The 22,958-nt window shown below is 38.1% G+C and overlaps 1 protein-coding gene across 2 annotated transcripts in view; it reads right to left on the minus strand.

Annotated features, from left to right (window-relative positions):
- The window catches only part of ccdc187 (coiled-coil domain containing 187), a 38,855-nt gene that overhangs the window by 10,611 nt on the left and 5,286 nt on the right, over nt 1-22,958 (minus strand). For both annotated transcript variants that reach the window (XM_061984619.2, XM_061984612.1), the window contains exons 3-5: nt 10,134-10,196; nt 8,137-8,275; nt 7,804-7,894 (exon numbers count right to left, since the gene is read on the minus strand). In XM_061984619.2, the coding sequence (XP_061840603.1) occupies nt 7,804-7,894; nt 8,137-8,275; nt 10,134-10,196 (293 nt within the window). The remainder of the gene's footprint in view (nt 1-7,803; nt 7,895-8,136; nt 8,276-10,133; nt 10,197-22,958) is intronic.

The raw sequence follows: 22,958 nt of genomic DNA on the forward strand, positions 1-22,958 counted from the left end.
CGATTCAGAATCGATTCTCATTTTTTAATATTCGATTTTTTTTTTTTTTGGTAATTGTTTTTTTAATTTTTAATTTTTTTTATTAATCAATCCAACAAAACAATACACAGCAATACCATAACAGTGCAATCCAATTCCCAAACAAAACCCGACCCAGCAACACTCAGAACAGCAATAAACAGAGCAATTGAGAGGAGACACAAACATGACAGAACAATCCAAAAGTAGTGAAACAAAAATGAATATTATCAACAACAGTATCAATATTAGTTACAATTTCAACATAGCAGTGATTAAAAATCCCTCATTGACATTATCATGACATTTATAAAAAAAAAAAATAAAAAAAAAAAAAAAAGAACAATAGTGTCACAGTGCCTTACACTTGCATTGCATCTCATATTTTTGGTTCATTTAATAGTTAAAACAAATTTGCATTATTGCAATCAGTTGATAAAACATTGTCCTTTACAATTATAAAAGCTTTTTACAAAAATCTACTACTCTGCTTGCATGTCAGCAGACTGGGGTAGATCCTGCTGAAATCCTATCTATTGAATGAATAGAGAATCGTTTTGAATCGGGAAAAAATCGTTTTTGAATCGAGAATAGTCTTGAATTAAAAAAATATATAAAAAAATAAAAATAAAAAATAAATCGATTTTGAATCGAATCGTGACCCCAAGAATCGATATTGAATCGAATCGTGGGACACCCAAAGATTCACAGCCCTAGTAGATGGTGAAATCCCTAAATCATGGGTCTCCAAACTTTTTGACTCGGGGGCCGGGCTGTGTGTGTGTGTGTGTGTATATATATATATATATATATATATATATATATATATATATAATAGATATATATAGCGCACTTTCCTCGCGCGCGATGATGTCACGTTATCGATGAGAAAATGCATTTTTAGACAATATGATTTGCCTGAGCGGCTAGGAGACACCATGAGTAGCAAGCGGTACAAAGTGGATAAGAAAAGACAGAAAAAAAAAAGAAGAAAAAAAATATATATATACATATATATATATATATATTTTTTTTTTTAATACTTGGGACTTCCCGCGGGCCTGATTTTGGACGCTGCCAGGCCGGATAGTTTGGGGACCCCCTAAATTCCTTGCAATAGCTGGTTGAGAAAGGTTTTTCTTAAACTGTTCAACAGTTTGCTCACGCATTTGTTGACAAAGTGGTGACCCTCGCCCTATCCTTGTTTGTGAATGACTGAGCATTTCATGGAATCTACTTTTATACCCAATCATGGCACCCATCTGTTCCCTATTTGCCTGTTCACCTGTGGGATGTTCCAAATAAGTGTTTGATGAGCATTCCTCAACTTTATCAGTATTTATTGCCACCTTTCCCAACTTCTTTGTCACGTGTTGCTGGCATCAAATTCTAAAGTTAATGATTATTTGCAAAAAAAAAATGTTTATCAGTTTGAACATCAAATATGTTGTCTTTGTAGCATATTCAACTGAATATGGGTTGAAAATGATTTGCAAATCATTGTATTCCATTTATATTTACACCTAACACAATTTCCCAACTCATATGGAAACAGGGTTTGTACAAGTAAAGTGTAGAGGTAATAAAATCTACTCACTGTATACATTAGCGGAAAAATGTGGTACATGTCTCAAACCAGGTGCTCTTCAAGGAAGCGACACAAAAATGAACAAACAATGAATGAACTAAAGTGTAAAATAAAATAATTACTTCATAATTTAAGGAAAATAGCTTCTGAAGCAAGGCTGATGGTATGAAATCTAGAATTACATGAGATAAGATATATTTCCATCTATTTTATGATGCACTGTTCTTTAGCGCAGCCCTTGAGGCAGCACTTGCACCCCTACCCAAAAGATGTGATATTGGTCGAGTCTGCTAAGGCTTTTCCCAGCCAGGCTTTTTCTTTTGAAAGACCACAAACAAATCTACCAATTATATAGGTGGGTTTAAAAAAAATTCTCTGTTGGTAATATTTGCATCATAAATCACGATAAAAGCTAACATGGAATATTTGACTGTGTGTTTTTCAGCCGCTTTGCCAGCATCAGCAGACAATTAGCAGCTCGCTATGGCAGGTTAAGAGTGGAGTGCCACAGGGATTTGGCATTTTATCCTGCACAGCCTGACGCCTTCTGTTCCTTAATTAAAGGAACTACCTACAGGGAGGAATACATTTAAACTACACTTCAGATCAGCTGCCTATTAAAGAAGGTGGGGATGTTAATAGTTCATTATTGGATCCAAACATCAACATGCCATCTACATCGAGTAATTGCAATTTGCATTTAATGTTCTACACAGTAAACTGTGAGTTGTAAACTAGAGGATGAACTAAGAACCAAAACATTTTAACCACAAGACTAAAAACCTACACACAGTCCAAACGGCACCCCTCAGTCACAGCCCTTCTGACACCACATCCTGCAAACAAGGCCTTTTTATATCCTTGTCCAAGGCAGCTTGCTCAAAAAGGAAACTACAGCTAAAGGAAAATATTATGCTGGAGCAGCAATGTGACAAAAAATGGCCCACTGAACCAGTTAAAAGATTTCTAATTATTTTTCTCTTTGCCTTTAACAATATATTCATTTATTTTGTTGTATTTTTGTTGTGTATTCACTTGAAAATAAACAGTTTTAAAATGTATATATGACCGTGTGAAAATGCTGTTGTTTTCTTCTGTGTGCATAGTGAAACACAGTGATTGATGGTTACCATCTGGTTGCCTTACTGAGGGCAGTTACGATCCGTTTTGTCTCTGTTGAGAAAAGGCCTCATTATATTCAAGAAGACTGTCTTTAACACTCCACCCTTTGTTTAATGAAAATAAATTAGCCAGCAAGGTTGCCTATCTACACAAAGTCTTGATTATCCATTTATTTTTTCCATATTCTTCAACTCAACCTCAATTATTTTTAGTCAGAAAAGATAAAAAGGCCAATTTCCAAGTATTAACTGCAACAGCTTTGTGCATTTTTTGAGGGGGGGAGGGGTTTAAAGTTTAATTCAAGTGCTTCAGCCTCTGTGAATAAGGTTACAAATTATTCAGTATGTATTCATCTGACCTTGCTTTTAACATAAGGAATAGTACTTTAATTGCACACCTCATAATCGAATTAGTTCAATGTAGAACACAAAAACTTTTCAGAAAGTCAAAAAATCTAGTTAGTGTGATGAGGCAAATCAAGTTACATTGTTCAAAATCCTTTACATGGTATAGCCGTTTCAGGGGAACCGGAGTCCTATTCCATTATGCCTAGCTGGGGTTTTCAGGCGCTCCCGGCCTGCTTTGAACACTCGGATTTTTTCAAAGTAAACGCTTCGGGCCCCGGCAGGACACTCAGTCAGGAGCATCCTGGGGAGCGCCGATAGGCAGGGATGTGGGTCGGGCCCCTTAGTTGATCCACCAAAACTTGACTTGAAATATACAAATATACACTTTAAGGGCCTGATTTACTAAGATACAAATACCACACGCTAAGTAGCGGATGCAAACTATAAAATTGCAAGTACTATTAGTGAGAGTGTTGCGTGTGATCCACTAGGACTGTGTGTACAATTGATAACTGGCGCAGACTGCCCTATTTAAATCAGGTTTTTGCTTGTAGTATGCGGCTTTCACCATGGAGACCCTCGTTTACCGCACATTCATGTTATCATGCTCCGACCTATGGTGTTTTGCTATGTTTTGATACATGCAGCTGAAATGTACCACTTGTTATGGGTATTTTAGAAGCAGTCCTGCAGTTCATCTATGACGGAAACCACTTTTTTTTAGCACGCTGAAGATGTGCCTTGGGAAATGCTGGTATTTACTGCTAGCTTGTGCTGGAATGTTCCAGATGCACCAAAATGCATTATGAAATATGTTTTTTCATATACAGTATACTGTATGAAAAAACAAATGGCATTAAACCACCAAAACGCATCAATTGAAGCCCTTTAAATCATCTAGAAGCCATGAATTTAGAAAACAATATTGCTGAATAAACAGTATGTCAAATATTATTTATTTTTGATAGTTCACATATGTTGACAAAGCATACATAGGACAGAGCTGCAGCGTGATCACCTCTTTTCTCATAGCTACTGTATTTCTGCGCATCTGCCAGTTTGCGCATCCTTTTTAGACATATTAAATATGGACGCAAAACAGCAACGGCAACATTTTTTTACTCTTGATAAACCACACTCCATCCATCCATCCATTTTCTACTGAAGTAACAAGGGGTGCTGGAGCCTGTGTGTGCCATATAATTTTATTAGCTTTTTTTCCTCCCAGTATTTTGGCTGTTCTGATAATTAGCATATATTCTGCATATTGATAAAAAGAGACACGCAATCCTCTGTTTGCACATGTTTTAATATACGCAAACCTTTAGTAGATCAGGCCCTAGGCATTTTGTTTCAAGTCAAGTTTTGGTGGGAAGCTGTGCTTTAGATATGTCATGTTAAGGATTTCCAACAGTATATAACTTACATCGTCACACTAGAGATGGGCATTTCAGTAACATTAATGTGAAAACTAAAGGGAACTATCAATTAAACGATTATTAATTTTAAATATAATATCAATACTAATTTTAGATGGGCTAAATTTCCAAACAAACTGTTGTCTATACTGATATGTTAATTTATTTCATTTTTCAATTTATTTAACACATACACATTAAATGCTTTGTTACAATACAAAATATACAAAACCCATTGCTGATGTTACATAGTTCGTCTTTTGATTGAAAATGAATAGGGGCTGGTAGCAACCCATGTACATCACTTGCTCCAAGATGTGAGCAGCAATCAGTTTAATGATTACTTAAAGGTTCTGTTTGAGAAGCATTCAATTTATTGTCATACCATCATACATGAGATGGTACACAATTTAGTACCTGAGGTCCCAGATTTAACCCAGTGATTACCACAAGAACAATAGTAAGTAAAAAACCCAAAACCAGTGAAGTTGGCACGTTGTGTCATTTGTAAATAAAAACAGAATACAATGATTTGCAAATCCTTTTCAACTTATATTCAATTGAATAGACTGCAAAGACAAGATATTTAATGTTCGAACTGAGAAACTTAATTTTTTTTTGCAAATAATCATTAACTTAGAATTTAATTACAGCAACAAATGGCTAAAAAGTTGGCACGGGGCATGTTATCACTGTGTTACATGGCCTTTCCTTTTAGCAACACTCAGTAAACGTTTGGGAACTGAGGAGACCAATTTTTTAAGCTTTTCAGGCGGAATTATTTCCCATTTTGCTTGATGTACAGCTTAAGTTGTTCAACACTTGATGTACAGCTTAAGTTGTTCAACAGTCCAGGTTCTTCGTTGTGGTATTTTAGGCTTCATATTGCGCCACACATTTTCAATGGGAGACGGGTCTGGACTACAGGCAGGCCAGTCTAGTACCCGCACTCTTTTACTATGAAGCCACGCTGTTGTAACACGTGACTCGGCTTTGTCTTGCTGAAATAAGCAGTGGCGTCCATGAAAACATTGCTTGGATGGCAACATATGTTGCTCCAAAACCTGTATGTACCTTTCAGCATTAATGGTGCCTTCACAGATGTGTAAGTTACCCATGCCTTGGAAACTAATACACCTACAGATGCTGGCTTTTGAACTTTGCGCCTATAACATTCCGGATGGTTCTTTTCCTCTCTGGTTCGGAGGACACAACGTCCACAGTTTCCAAAAACAATTTGAAATGTGGACTCATCAGACCACAGAACACTTTTCCACTTTGTATCAGTCCATCTTAGATGAGCTCGAGCTCGGCGTTGTTTCTGAGTGTTGTTGATAAATGGCTTTCGCTCTGCATAGTAGAGTTTTAACTTGCACTTACAGATGTCGCGACCAACTGTAGTTACTGACAATGGTTTTCTGAAGTGTTCCTGAGCCTATGTGGTGATATCCTTTACACACTGATGTCGCTTTTTGATGCAGTACCGCCTGACGGATGGAAGGTCTGTAATATCATCGCTTACGTGCAGTGATTTCTTCAGGTTCTCTGAAACTTTTGATATTACGTACCGTAGATGGTGAAATCCCTAAATTCCTTGCAATAGCTTGTTGAGAAATGTTGTTCTTAAACAGTTTGACAATTTGCTCATGCATTTGTTCACAAGGTGGTGACCCTCACCCCATCCTTGTTAGTGAATGACTGAGCATTTCACAGAAGCTGCTTTTATACGCAATCGTGGCACCCACCTGTTCCCAATTAGCCTATTCACCTGTGGGCTGTTCCAAAGTGTTTGATGAGCATTCCTCAACTTTCTTAGTCTTTTTTGCCACTTGTGCCAGCTTTTTTGAAAATGTTGCAGGCATTAAATTTCAAATGAGCTAATGTTTGCAAAAAATAACAAAGTTTACCAGTACAAACGTTAAGTATTTTGGCTTTGCAGTCGATTCAATTGAATATAGGTTGAAAAGGATTTGCAAATCATTGTATTTTGTTTTAATTCATGATTTACACAATGTGCCAACTTCACTGGTTTTGGGGTTTGTACATTGTAATTTAAATAGAATAGGATATACATAAATTAAATGTTAGCATTTACACAATTAGGACGCTAAGCTTTGTAAAAGTAAACATTTGGCGTAAATTGGATGATTGGCCATTACCATCATTGCCCTGCACAGACAGCCACGCCTGAGGCGCATATCCACCCAAAGGAGAGATCTTAGCCAACGGAAGGATTTAAAAACGGATGCCATGGCCGCCATACCGCTGTTGAACTGATAAGCAAGACCGTACACCCCTCAAAACACTACCCTTGCAATGTAGTGTGCAAAGTTGGTGTATCTTACATACGGTAGTTAAAGCAGCAAGTGACGTGAGCGCCCTCAATGTGGCCACATTTCAGCCACAAGCTGCATCGTTAATTGACACATTTATCACTTAAACTATCCCTAGTAGACAGGGACAGTCTGGGTACACCTTGAAACAACTTGCTTAGCCATCCTCTGGAAGAGTACTTGACAGGTGCTGCTTATATAGCACATCCGAATCGCTGAGTAGCACTTCATTTAGAACTCAATTGGCCCAGAGAGAGTGAAGAAAAATGTGTGCTTTGCCTGACTTAATGCTAACTGTCACTTAACTATATGACATACTGCACTGATATGGCCCAAGTGCCACATAAATGTATGTGTTAATTTGCTGAGTGCTTCTTAATGCCATTTGCGTGACTGCTGGAGCCATTTGACTAATCTTTATAGGAAAACTCTTCTGCAAACTGAGCCTAACTACGGTACTATTCATGAACATGGTTTCACACAGAAAAGGCTCTGTATTTTGTACACTTAGGAATGAAACTTGTTTTTTTATCAAATTGCATCCATTTTATTTTAGACCCACAAAGCAGTTACAGTAGGCCTGTTATATACTGAAAAAACAAGCAATGATTTTGGAGATCACAAAATTGAAAATTGAAGCAGCAGCGTTATTTAAGCACAAATTTTAAGTCGCTACCAAAAATGTGTGGCAACAATCAAATATTTTGTGTCCTGATGTCTGATATCAAAGTAATGCAGACTATATGAAAACCTAAAACTAAAAATTTTCTGAAAAAGGTAGTTCACATGGCTGACTATGCAGCTGTCGGGAGAGCAATCCCCACTTATTGCCCCATTCACAATCATCCTTTGATTGAATAGTGACCATTATGCCTTTCACTCTAGACCAGCTTGGATAATAGCTTCCAGCCCTTACCAACCAGAATAAGTGGTACAGAAAATGTATGTATATTTTAAAAGGTACAGTATGCGCCCACCTCATCATCCTGCTCCCTTCTCCAGGCTGCCTCAGATGTCTGCTGGATCTCCTCCTGAATAACACGGGCATACTCAAAGTCCTGTTCCTCTCTGCAGGACAGCAAGAATAGATTGATTTGTGACATGTTGAAACTAAGACACGATGCAACAGACTGCAAACTATGAATAAGTAAACATACAAGGAAAGGTGAAAGGTTTGGAAAGGCTAATGCTCTTCGATAAGAAAATGTGTCCAAACGTTTGATTTGTACTCTATGTTATATGTAAGTACTAAACTTAGTGATCTGAAAAATCGCAAATATACATAAGTATGGTATGCAGTTATCACATACAGTCGTCTGGAAGTTTGTCTCAGCAGGGCTCTCTGCTGGGCCTGCTGCTCCTTCTCCTCATCCTGGAGCTGCTTGGCTACACGGATGTCGTTCTGCACCAGCTGGTTCTTCTGGATATTGGTGGTGTAGTACTGCTCGACTGGGTTGTAAACACAAATGTAACAAAAACAATATTCAAACAAAAATCAGGCGTATGCAAAACTATTTTTTAATTGCGGCATAAGTTTTTATGTCAGTCGTCTTGAGGAAGAACTCTACTCGGATGGTCTATAAAGTTAAAGATTGTGTATAAGACCTGAGCCAGGACACAAAAAAAGGCAGAATAGTGGACTATGGAATGTGGAGGCTTGACTGTTTGGTGGAGGGATAATAGATCCCTTCCTCAGTATAACTGAGGTATCCTTGAGCAGGACACCAAAATTCCCAATAGGATTTAGGTCAGGCATAGAAGGGGTCTCCTGAGATATTTGCTTGCTAACTAAGCAGTGAAGTACATTGACGCATGTGATGGAGCGTTGTCCTGCATCAAGAACATTCTGTACCAGTGATTGACAAATGTATTTTCATTTTATTTGCAATTCAGATGAAACCCAAAATGCTCTGAATAGTTCATCCTTGATGATACCTTCCCATACAAATATCACTCTACCACATTGTTGGTTCCTGAGTTGAAGTGGTGCAATTTAATATCCATTAGTGCCACATGTTCATCCCTCTGGTCTATCAAGAGTAACTCTTGTTTAATCGGTCTACAAAACCGTAAAGGTATTTCTTCAGTCCAATCTTGACACTTCAACTTGAGTCTTCGGCAGTGGTCCTAGATCACTCGCCTTGACCATACCCAAAACTGAGCATGAAATCTCTTGTAATTTTGGACACGTTGGCAAGGGTTGCTGTTCCCAAATATGTTATCACTGATGGGTTGCTGGTAGCTTCATATCAAATTTTTCATCAAGTCTTTAGTAATTTACTTACTTCTGTACAAACCTGCTGACTATTTGAAACAATATGGTTGCTTGTCCAGTGGTCAGGTCTCAATATGTATAACTACAGTACTTTAAGAGTATTATTCTATCCATCGGACAGGCATTTTAGATGTTTGACATCTCATTGTCAGTTAAACATCTTTATTTTTAATATGTATATAAGGATAAGAACAAAATACTTGATTTATACTTGTGCATGCAGTGTAAATCTAACATCTGTCATTATTCACTCTTTAATTATAAAACCATTGTATCTGAGAACGAACATGTTTAGCTAAAGTCTCAGTAATTCTTAGTCGGGGGTGTAAAACCTTTTTCAGCAAGGCGGGCATTCAGAAAAATGTAAAGACACGGAGGGCCGCTTTGATACATTTTGTATATTAACGATGCTAAAAGCAAACAAATGTATGTGAGTATATGCTAAGCTAGCTGATTAAAACATCCTTTGTGTTATAGGTAACATAGAAAATTAGAGTAATATAACCAGGGCTGTCAAAAACAACGGTTATTTGTGATTAACCACAAACAAATATTGCATTTATCGTGGACATATCACACAATTAATTTTGCTCCTTTACCTTATGATGTATTCTAACAATAGCATTGCATTTGTGTCCAAATACAGCAGTATTTTTTTAAATATTTGAATTTTTTAAGTTAATTTAAATTGTGCAACCGAGTAATTCCACTCGCAATACTTGTGATTAATCGTTATTGATCCAAATTCGAAAGTGTGATCAATCTGACTTTAAGAAAATATTGTTTGACAGCACTACTTATAACACATTTTAAAAATTATTAATTCATTTTATTTTTTACAAACTGTCAAGGGCAAATAAAAAACGAGCTGCGGGCCGATATTGGCCTCGGGGCTACACTTTGGACATCCATACTCTAAGTCAAAATGGAAGCTCCGCAGAGCAGTGGCTTAATGAGAGATCCCCACATACAGTAATTGACAACACAAGTCAGTAGTACAGCTGTCACACAGTAGGTCGACATTCTACTTACTTTCCTGCTCCTGCAGATTATGTGCCAACACACCATCTTCCAACACAGCAAAACTCTGCCGCACTGAAACAGCAGGAAAACAATACTTCAATAGCAATTTCCAACATTTAATGAGCATAGATAAGATGTATTAAATGGGATGTAAATAGAATGGATGAACGAGCGTTCACTGGTTCAGCTTGTGGTGAATGTTAATGTACAGTGCCTAAAAAGAGCATTCCTTAACATATGGAAATAAAAGGAACCATTCGCCAGTCACTCTGGAATTCAATTCAATCATATGATGGGTATACCTTTACGCTTGGCATTGTTACAGACAAACATACAAGAGCCCACTGTTGCCACGGCACTAAAAACGTTTCTGTAGACGACTGTTCTCATTTAGACTATGATCACACTGCACAATGCCCAATTTAGGATTTTTTTTAAAAATATGATCTTTTTATGTAGTCGTTACCATGGGATTTTTGGTACTTGGAAATTAGCATCTGTACGCCACAGTACACATTTTCGGTACTTTTGTGTGTGTTTATGTGGTTATGAATGTTAATTTGTTTAATATAAAATATGTTTATTTCATTTAACAGCTGATAATGAAAACCGTGCTGTCCAGTTATTATATCTTGTTTTGTTTAACTTCTGAGTCTCATTTGCAAGTATGCATTAATTTCAGTTTGACCTAGGTGTGTCTACGTAGTCAGGAAGTTGTCTTTGCAGTTAAGTTAAATTACATTATTACATTAAGTTTGTTGTGTTGTTGAGCCCTACACAATGTTTGTACTCCAGGTATTGTACTAGTTACACACCAGCTGTTGGTTACAATGTGCATCTTAGATGTAGTGTTGTTTAGTGCATTTGGAGCTGTTGATTTTGGCATGTAATAATGCTCATACTAATCAGTAGCATATACTGTATATGGCATATTCACTGTAAATTAACATCACATTAGTGAAATTTGAAAAGTGGCGACTTATTTTTGAATGCTTTCTGACCATCAGGCATGCTTTGTTGGCATTGAAAATTACAACATTACCGAGAGGCATCAAGTGCTTGAGTCGGTGCCGATTCTACAACTGGATGTGACATCACAAGCAATAAACGATTTAAAATATGGTACCGATTTTACGTAAATCGGTACTCAGTAGCACCAACGGAATTCCGTACCCATTCCTAACGTTCACATTACCCCCCAAAAATGTGACGACTAATATAAACGAGATGGATCTGTGTAATGACCTGCATGCGCACAAAACACAATGTCACAACTCTAATTCTAATTGCTTCTGTCCTGGTGCTTGTGTAGCACTTTCAGGGATTTTGTGCAGGCAATAAAGTCAACATTTTCTTAACTAAATCATTTTGCATAGGAGATTAAGAAAAAAAGAGGGAAATAATTGTGTGGTAGTTTGTGTGGCACTTGCTTCAACGTCGGTTCAGAGGAGCCAGAACCAGGAGTGATGGGACATTGACGTGAGTTCTAAAAATTCTTATTTTCGACTGTTTTCTGCTCATTCGTCAGCCATTTATTTTCGAGACATACTACTACTACTACAAAACTCTACTGCTCACTAGTATTACAATATCTGAGTTATTGTGTAGAAACATGGGAAAATAACTTAATTCACTAATGGTATTAAAAAAAGATCAGTTAATAATACATAACGTTGGATAAAGAGAACACTCAAACCCTTTATTTATTTAATCAAAAATATTGAAATTCAATGACTTGGTGCGTTTGCAACCCAGTAAAATTATGTACAAAACAAATTATAACCTGCTACACAAGAGTGTAGAAAAATTCTTAAAGGGGAACTGCACTTTTTTGGGAAATTTTGCCTATCGTTCACAATCATTATGAGAGACAAGAAAACACATATTTTTTCTTTTTTACGATTTTAAAGATGATAAAAAAAACGCTTGAAAAATGCGGCTGATGAGAGTCACTGTTGTAGCCTTCAAAGCCCTCTAAAAAACTTCAAAACCCTCCAGCAATGTTTTATATACACACTGCAAGTCTATATATAAGTCTATATATAATGTAGTAACAGACACGTTCATAACAATATGTAATATGTCCAAAATTTACATTACATTTACATTTTGATCATTTTAATAATTTCAGGGACTGATTTCTTCCGCGCGCTGATTTCTGTTTCCATAGCAGTGCATGTGACTTCTGGCAACAAATATTTGTTCATACTTGCGGAATCAAACACAAGTGTTTTTTAATCATGGCAGACTTGGTAACAGACAACAAAGACGACTATTTTTGGACAAATGAGGATTCACAACGTTATACTTTTGAAGCTAAATATACTGCTGCTTATAGAAGCCAGCACAAAGGGAGAGTGAGACGTTGGAGCAGACAGAAGCTCGGAGAGTGAGGTGAAAGCGATTTTAAATACGGAACTTGGAGCAAAGCTATTTTGACATAAATAGTGTGCTTACCCAAAATCAACAGGAAACGTCCCGGGCCAGCTGGACCAGACGAACAAATGTCCATCGAGTGAGGCACTTTTGATATCGATCATGATACACACAGCACACCATGCTTGTTAGTACAACTACAGTACATATGCTGTCTGGCTAGCTCAGCTGTCTACAAACAAAGCATGAAATGTGGGCTAATACTTTACAGATACTGTGATATGATTGTTCATGTTTTTCAGTCAGTACAAATTGGTGTCGTACCAGTTTTGTGCATTACAAACTCAAACGTGTTTCGTGCTGACGTAGAAGCTAATTTCCGTAGCTAGCTTTTACGGCTAATACCGTAACATGGCAATGTGTTACTACGCTAGAAAATTAGTTCCTCGGTGTTCGTTCTTACAATAACAGTGTCACTACAGCTTGGTTATTATACGGGTTACAGAATGTAAATTAAGTATTTGAATGCATTTTTAAAGTGATTTAGAGGTAGAATTGATTGCTCCCATTCGCTGCATTGCTAGCCACAAGTCTCATCTTAAAACTCATTTGTATACTCTAGCCTTTAAAAAGACCCCCCTTTTAGACCAGTTGATCTGCCGTTCCCTTTCTGCTCTGCCCCACTCTCCTTCGTGGAGGGGGGGGGCACATATTCGGTGACCACAGATGAAGCGCTAGCTGTCCAAAGTCGGGACCCAGGGTGGACCACTCATCTCTGCATCAGTTGGAGACGTCTCTGCGCTACTGACCTGTCTCCACTCAAGATGATCTCCTGCTGGCCCCACTATGGACTGGACTCTCACTATTATGTTAGATCCACTATGGACTGGACTCTCACAATGTTATGCTGGATCTATTGCGCCGGTCACCCGGTCCCCTCCAAGGTTTCTCATTGTCATCCCATTGGGTTGAGTTATTTCTTGCCCTGATGTGGGATCTGAGCCGAGGATTACGTTGTGGCTTGTGCAGCCCTTTGAGACACTTGTGATTTAGGGCTATATAAGTAAACATTGATTGATTGATTATTTATTTACTAACTTATCACTGTTGTTACCAATAGAGGATGAACAAATGGGTTAAAACTGCTATATACGAAAAGGAGTAGGATTAAATACGTTCTGCTCCTTCCTACTGTTTTTCGGACATGGTGTAATGAAACTGGAAATATGTGATGTATTACCTTGTAATTGTATGCATGTCTGAAATAAACTGACACCAACCAAAACTTAGCCGCTTTTTGATGATGTACAGGTCAGTTTAAGGCTGCTGTTGCATCGGATATACAGGTAAAAGCCAGTAAATTAGAATATTTTGAAAAACTTGATTTATTTCAGTAATTGCATTCAAAAGGTGTAACTTGTACATTCTATTTATTCATTGCACACAGACTGATGCATTCAAATGTTTATTTCATTTAATTTTGATGATTTGAAGTGGCAACAAATGAAAATCCAAAATTCCGTGTGTCACAAAATTAGAATATTACTTAAGGCTAATACAAAAAAGGGATTTTTAGAAATGTTGGCCAACTGAAAAGTATGAAAATGAAAAATATGAGCATGTACAATACTCAATACTTGGTTGGAGCTCCTTTTGCCTCAATTACTGCGTTAATGCGGCGTGGCATGGAGTCGATGAGTTTCTGGCACTGCTCAGGTGTTATGAGAGCCCAGGTTGCTCTGATAGTGGCCTTCAACTCTTCTGCGTTTTTGGGTCTGGCATTCTGCATCTTCCTTTTCACAATACCCCACAGATTTTCTATGGGGCTAAGGTCAGGGGAGTTGGCGGGCCAATTTAGAACAGAAATACCATGGTCCGTAAACCAGGCACGGGTAGATTTTGCGCTGTGTGCAGGCGCCAAGTCCTGTTGGAACTTGAAATCTCCATCTCCATAGAGCAGGTCAGCAGCAGGAAGCATGAAGTGCTCTAAAACTTGCTGGTAGACGGCTGCGTTGACCCTGGATCTCAGGAAACAGAGTGGACCGACACCAGCAGATGACATGGCACCCCAAACCATCACCCAACCATGCAAATTTTGCATTTCCTTTGGAAATCGAGGTCCCAGAGTCTGGAGGAAGACAGGAGAGGCACAGGATCCACGTTGCCTGAAGTCTAGTGTAAAGTTTCCACCATCAGTGATGGTTTGGGGTGCCATGTCATCTGCTGGTGTCGGTCCACTCTGTTTCCTGAGATCCAGGGTCAACGCAGCCGTCTACCAGCAAGTTTTAGAGCACTTCATGCTTCCTGCTGCTGACCTGCTCTATGGAGATGGAGATTTCAAGTTCCAACAGGACTTGGCGCCTGCACACAGCGCAAAATCTACCCGTGCCTGGTTTACGGACCATGGTATTTCTGTTCTAAATTGGCCCGCCAACTCCCCTGACCTTAGCCCCATAGAAAATCTCTGGGGTATTGTGAAAAGGAAGATGCAGAATGCCAGACCCAAAAACGCAGAAGAGTTGAAGGCCACTATCAGAGCAACCTGGGCTCTCATAACACCTGAGCAGTGCCAGAAACTCATCGACTCCATGCCACGCCGCATTAACGCAGTAATTGAGGCAAAAGGAGCTCCAACCAAGTATTGAGTATTGTACATGCTCATATTTTTCATTTTCATACTTTTCAGTTGGCCAACATTTCTAAAAATCCCTTTTTTGTATTAGCCTTAAGTAATATTCTAATTTTGTGACACACGGAATTTTGGATTTTCATTTGTTACCACTTCAAATCATCAAAATTAAATGAAATAAACATTTGAATGCATCAGTCTGTGTGCAATGAATACATATAATGTACAAGTTACACCTTTTGAATGCAATTACTGAAATAAATCAAGTTTTTCAAAATATTCTAATTTACTGGCTTTTACCTGTATACAAGACTAATGATCCCATACAAATTAGATTTTTGTTTTCGGAATTGTACTGTCCAGACTAACATGAGAAAAATCAGATAACTGTCAAATAAGGGCAAAAAACACAAATGGCCTGCAGTGTGAACATACAGTAATCTCATTGCAAAAAAAGGAATGGTGCTCAATGTTGGTTTGCATTTTCTGACATGAATGTGTTCAATCCGCACAAACCTCAAGAGAGCTGCAACTCGCATGCATCACATTATAGCACCCATTTAGCCTATTCTAAATGGCTCCCAGATGTTAAAACTGTATGTACATTTAAATCTCTAAGCTTCTTGTAAATACAAAGGTGTTTACTTATTAAGAGCTGTACACCTCCCAGATCTCCTTCTGTTTTGTACCAGTACTATTATCTACGTTACTTCTGGATATTTAGAAAAAGAAAACATAACCATTTAATTTTAACAATCCTTCTTAGAGTTTTTCTTAGTTCCACTGTAATCTGGCTAAAGCACAATTCTACCAGTGATGAGCACATTAATCTCAAATTGTGTCATGGGTACAAGGTTTACTACCATCCTAAACATGCATTGAGTTTACAGCCAAGTCTGCATTATTGCAAGTGCAACTCAACAGCAAACCAAACCTATGTCGTCTTCTCCATCTTATCTAACTTGCAGATACCCTGACTAAAACACCTACCTTGCGTCTAATCCCCTTAAGAGATGGTCAAAGCAGACTGGGTCACGTCTGGAGAGACGTCAACTCTGCTTACATCCATGCTTTAACACTCAGGGCCTGATCTACTAAAGGTTTCCGTGTACTAAAACACGTGTAAACTTGATATCACACAGAAAGCTGTTCTACTAAATTTGTGCGAGGAGTATTGCGCCTCTTAAGGGAGTCTGTCCGTCTTCATGAATAAGGAGAAAATATGCTGATCATCAGAATGATGAGGAGATGCAAATATAATCATTCAGCACGCGCAATGTTACTTATCAAAGCTTCTCTATTTAGCACATCTGAAATCTACATGCAAATTGACACAGTTACGCTCATTTTCTTTCTCACAGGGTTCCCTGTCAATCATGACGATTGACACATCCCCGTGTGTGTGTCAACACATTTGTACTGTCATAGACAAAAAATGCAGACATGTCTTCTACAAACCCCGTTTCCATATGAGTTGGGAAATTGTGTTAGATGTAAATATAAACGGAATACAATGATTTGCAAATCATTTTCAACCCATATTCAGTTGAATATGCTATAAAGACAACATATTTGATGTTCAAACTGATAAAAAAAATGTTTTTTGCAAATAATCATTAACTTTAGAATTTGATGCCAGCAACACGTGACAAAGAAGTTGGGAAAGGTGGCAATAAATACTGATAAAGTCGAGGAATGCTCATCAAACACTTATTTGGAACATCCCACAGGTAAACAGGCAAATTGGGAACAGGTGGGTGCCATGATTGGGTATAAAAGTAGATTCCATGAAATGCTCAGTCATTCACAAACAAGGATGGGGCGAGGGTCACCACTTTGTCAACAAATACGTGAGCAAATTGTTGAACAGTTTGAGAAAAACCTTTCTCAACCAGCTATTGCAAGAAATTTAGGGATTTCACCATCTAAGGTCCGCAATATCATCAAAGGGTTCAGAGAATCTGGAGAAATCACTGCACGTAAGCAGCTAGGCCCATGACCTTCGATCCCTCAGGCTGTACTGCATCAACAAGCGACATCAGTGTGTAAAGGATATCACCACATGGGCTCAGGAACACTTCAGAAACCCACTGTCAGTAACTACAGTTGGTCGCTACATCTGTAAATGCAAGTTAAAACTCTCCTATGCAAGGCGAAAACCGTTTATCAACAACACCCAGAAACGCCGTCGGCTTCGCTGGGTCTGAGCTCATCTAAGATGGACTGATACAAAGTGGAAAAGTGTTCTGAGGTCTGACGAGTCCACATTTCAAATTGTTTTTGGAAACTGTGGACGTCGTGTCCTCCGGACCAAAGAGGAAAAGAACCATCCGGATTGTTATAGGCGCCAAGTTGAAAATCCAGCATCTGTGACGGTATGGGGGTGTATTAGTGCCCAAGACATGGGTAACTTTCACATCTGTGAAGGCGCCATTAATGCTGAAAGGTACAGACAGGTTTTGGAGCAACCTATGTTGCCATCCAAGCAACGTTACCATAGACGCCCCTGCTTATTTCAGCAAGACAATGCCAAGCCATGTGTTACATCAACTTGGCTTCATAGTAAAAGAGTGCGGGTACTAGACTGGCCTGCCTGTAGTCCAGACCTGTCTCCCATTGAAAATGTGTGGCGCATTATGAAGCCTAAAATACCACAACGGAGACCCCCGGACTGTTGAACAACGTAAGCTGTACATCAAGCAAGAATGGGAAATAATTCCACCTCAGAAGCTTAAAAAATGTGTCTCCTCAGTTCCCAAACGTTTACTGAGTGTTGTTAAAAGGAAAGGCCATGCAACACAGTGGTGAACATGCCCTTTCCCAACTACTTTGGCACATGTTGCAGCCATGAAATTCTAAGTTAATTATTATTTGCAAAAAAAATAAATAAAGTTTATGAGTTTGAACATCAAATGTCTTTGTAGTGCATTCAATTGAATATGGGTTGAAAAAGATTTGCAAATCATTGTATTCCATTTATATCTACATCTAACACAATTTCCCAACTCATATGCAAACAGGGTTTGTATTTAGCATTACCCTTTTGTAATTGTATAACTGTTGGATGACTTAAAGTACTAGTAGAGTGGAAAAACAAGTTGCCTCTCTATTAAAGCTGTTATCATATAAATCTGATTTATGACACCAAAAGACTTCCAAAGTTTGCGAATAAATACATGTGATCAAAATAGTATCTATTTCACGAAGGCATTTTGAGACATAATGAGGAAGCCAGTCAGGTGACAGCGCGGTCGTGCTAGGAACCAAAGATCCCTTGCCTATCAACAACAATGCTTACCAAGCAGACTTTGTGAGAGCCAACAATTATTACTTTTGGAAAAAAATGTATCAAGGACCTTATAGTTTTGAGTCCGAATACAAAGAGGATGAACAATAAGTTTGAGAAGACGAGTAATGGATGCAGTTTCATTGTGACACTAGCATCAGCAGCATTGCTAGGTGATAACCATACCAACTAACAATAACAAACCAGAATAAAACAACCACTTACTGTAATATTTCCACTCTCAATTAAATAGATATTCAATCGCAATCCTCACCAAGGGTTAAAAAAAAGTTCCTGCAGGAAGGTGGGTTTTGGTGGTAGCGGGGGTGTATATTGTAGCCCGGAAGAGTTAGGGTTGCAAGGGATTCTGAGTATTTGTTCTGTTGTGTTTATGTTCTGTTACGGTGCGGATGTTCTCCTGAAATGTGTTTGTCATTCTTGTTTGGTGTGGGTTCACAGTGTGGCGCATATTTGTAACAGTGTTAAAGTGTTTACACGGTCACCCTCAGTGTGACCTGTATGGCTGTTGATCAAGTATGTCTTGCAGTCACTTACGTGTGTATGCAGAAGCCGCATGCAACATGTGACTGGGCTGGCACGCTGTTTGTATGGTGAAAAAGCGGACGCGTCGACAAGTTGGAGAGGACGCTAAAAAAGTGCCATCACGGCACGGCCTTAATATTGTTGTCCGGGTGAAAATCGGAGTACCCCGGGAGATTTTCGAGAGGGGCACTGAAATTCGGGAGTCTCCCGGAAAAATCGGAAGGGTTGGCAAGTATGACTCCGATATGCAACAAACGTGGGTAAAAACAGCATTTTTATGCAGCTTTGGAGTCTGTATCGATCAGTGAGTGTGCAAGTGTATCTAATGTTGTGACCAGGTGAATCTATACACAGTATCTAATGCTGTGACCGGGTGAATGTATATACACTGTTGAACTTTATTTTAGACTGTCTGAAAAAAAAAAATGTGGTGACATTTGTCTTCAAGATGTTTATTTAACAATGTACATTTTCAGAAGATAAATTGATACTTTTGTAGAGTGTGGGATAGGGACTCGGCAGTATACTAGTATTATAGTTAATACCGGTATATTTTAAAAAGTGGTATATATTTGAAACCATACCCCAATACCGGTATCTTTTGATGTGCCTTTGCTCTTCTCTGCGCCTTACAGACAAAAAAAGGACATTCCCTTTGGCTTACCCCTGCCCACAGTGCATTTACGTAGGCTTCTCTGACACACAAGGATGCACCACAACAAAACTTTTCAAATAAATATGGCACCCCCGCGCTGACTTTTCGACTCCTGAGTGATGCAATGCTATGGTCAGCAACAGCATCTGGCTATTAGTGAGCGATTACAGCTTTATTTCTATCCACACATCCATCCATCCATCCATTTTCTACCGCTTGTTTCTCTTAAGGTCACGAGGGGTGCCAGAGCCTATCCCAGCTGCACTTGGGCGGATGACGGGATACACCATGGACAAGTAGTCACTTCATTGCAGGGCCAACACAGATAGACATACACCTATTTGCTTGACAATGTATATTTCTCTTTCTAACAACTTTATCACTAAGCTCATTTGTTTGTTGTTCACAAGTTGTAAGCGACTTAGCTTAGGAGCTAGCATTAGCGCCTCTCCGCTGCTTGCCCGGTGTGTCAAATACTTAGCGACCCCTCGGCTTAAAAGTGCCTCTCCCCATAGCCTGTGCGGACCAAGATACTGTAGTATATCAGCTGGGTGGCTGAAAAGTAGTTTTAAACTTAACAGCCATTGGCTTTCACCGCATTGAGCGAGTAGAAACTCCATCTATCCCAATGCACATGTGTGAGGCTATGAACCTAACGTTAGTGAACAAAATTAATGCTTTGACAGAGTAAGGCCTAACTAATTACTTTATAAGAATAAACAACACGTTACTACTTACAACCCTAATAATCTGAGTACTTTCAACACTGGTTATCTAGCCATAAAACACCTAGGCAACCTGAAGCACTTTGCACATTTTTTAAGATACCGGTATATACCGTACACTGCCATTTAGACTAAAAATGCAGTGGCATCAGATTTGGTCCATATTGCCCAGCTCTAGGACGGAGCATGGTTTCGTTTGCAATCTGGGAATGCTTTCAGAAACAAACATCTTGCAGACACATGCAGAAAATGTGTCATAAATGTGACTGTGGAGCAAAAGTCATGGAACATTTACACCAAAGATGATCAAACATACAGTATTGTATCTAGACAACAAATAAGTGTAGATTAAAATCATCGTAATAGAATCAACATTTTGTACAAACTGTTTCCATAGCATCCAAAAGATTTACTAGACATCGCAAAGGGAGATAAAATTTAAAAAAATACATTAAAGGTGCAGTAATTAGTTAATCATGGAGGGCCAGAAATAAATATGAACTACAGTGGCATCTGTTCCCATGTTTGCGTCATATGAATGCTGCCAGGAAAATGTAAATAGTGTACATTTTAGGGCTGCAGTTATCGATTATTTTAGTAATCTATTGATTAATTTGTTTGATTATTCGGGTGATCTGATAAAACACACTTTAGAGCCTCTATGTGTATTTTAGGAACAATTGTTACACAAAAAATGTTTTGCTTGCTATAATTTTCATTCTTTTTGATAATAAATGCACATCATCAACATTAAAATTACAATTTTAAAATGTGCATTAATAAAAATACACACATTTATTAACTCTCTTTGAGCTGTTCACCACCACATAGGTCATGGCACACACACACACCACCCCTTAAGTGTACCGTATTTTTCGGATTATAAATCGCAGGGGGTGCGATTTATACTCTGGAGCGATTTATGTGTGAATTATTAACACATTACCGTAAAATATCAAATAATATTATTTATCTCATTCACGTAAGAGACTAGGCGTATATCAGCAATCGTCACACACACACGTCAACCAATAAAAATTTGGCGGGGGGCGGGTCATGGCAGAAGTGCATTGTGAAAAAAAAGATGCTACCTGCTACTTCCGTACCTATGAAAATTGATAATTTCAACATTGGCGGTAACTGATAAAAACTGTTACTTTTATACGTCATATAACGTACACTGTTCACATTGTTCACTATTCTTTATTTATTTTAAATTACCTTTCAAATGTCTATTCTTGGTGTTGGATTTTAGTAAATACATTTCCCCAAAAAATGCGACTTATACTCTAGTGCGACTTATATATGTTTTTTCCTTCTTTATTATGCATTTTCGGCCGGTGCGATTTATACTCCAGAGCGATTTATAATCCGAAAAATACGGTACTTAATTGCAGCAGCCCTGCGAAAACTCTGTCTGAATATTTAAAGTTCTGGGCACTACATTCGGTCGGAATTTCATCATTATTTATTAGTTACACTGTTACATGATTAATCGAAGCAACAAGATATTTATTAAAGCTTTTTTCTAATCAAATATTTGATTAATTGTTGTAGCATTAGTAAACGTATATACTTTTTGAGTGTGTTTACTTTTAATTTCCTTGACATGAGAGAAATAACTAAATGTTCCTGGAAGTTTACTCATTTGCCATACGCGCGTAAATCAGACTCATTTGCAACTAATCTCTTTGGATCAGTAAAAAAAATCCCACTAAAATGACAAAACTTTTAATCTTCTGGATTCAGAGATACACCCACACTGACTTGGCATTGCTTGATTTCTACCAAACAAAATTACTAAGTAATTTACAAGCTTCATTCTTACTCAACCATAAACAACCTGCCTACACAATACACATTAGATTTCAATGTTAATGTCTTCTCAGTTGATACTATCAGTTAGACTTGGAGCGTCCCTTCATTGTCTGTAAATAGGAACTTGTTACCCAACTGCCCTCTGAAGTTGATCTAAATTCAATGTAAGCTGGGTTTCCCCTTAAGGCGGAACTGTAATGTTTTGCCTATTGTTCACAATCATTATGAAAGACATGACGACGGATGTTATTTTTTTTAATGCATTCAAATTAATAAATAAATGCGACCAAAAGTTTGGTTACAATGGAGCCTATGGGAGACGCTCAATTCTGCCTATAAAGCCCTTAAAAAAACATCCAAACACCTCCGTTAAGGTTTTATATACATGATGTACTATATATATAATGTAATAACAGGCACATTTATAATAACAATTCATATTTACGTATTTTTGGTCATTTTAAGCATAAGGGGCGCATTCATCACGTTTGAATAGTTTTTTCTTCATCACTGGTTATTAGTCACTGCAGACATCATGAAAGCCAACAAACATAATAAAACATCACTTATTGTACATTGTCTGCTCTCATTAGAATGCTGACTGCTTGTGTGTTCATTTATTGCCATTTAGATGAAGAATGTCTTATAATCCTCATGAAGAAAAGGGATGGGTGTATTTTTATGTCGTTCTGGCCATTTTTGGGTCCTAAATGGCTGTCAAAATGTACCAACTTGTCGGATTACATCCTCAGCCATCTATTTTCTAGGTGAGAGGCATGATTAATGATGTACAATAAACTTC

This window comes from Nerophis lumbriciformis, linkage group LG01, assembly GCF_033978685.3.
Source record: "Nerophis lumbriciformis linkage group LG01, RoL_Nlum_v2.1, whole genome shotgun sequence".
Classification (NCBI taxonomy): domain Eukaryota; kingdom Metazoa; phylum Chordata; class Actinopteri; order Syngnathiformes; family Syngnathidae; genus Nerophis; species Nerophis lumbriciformis.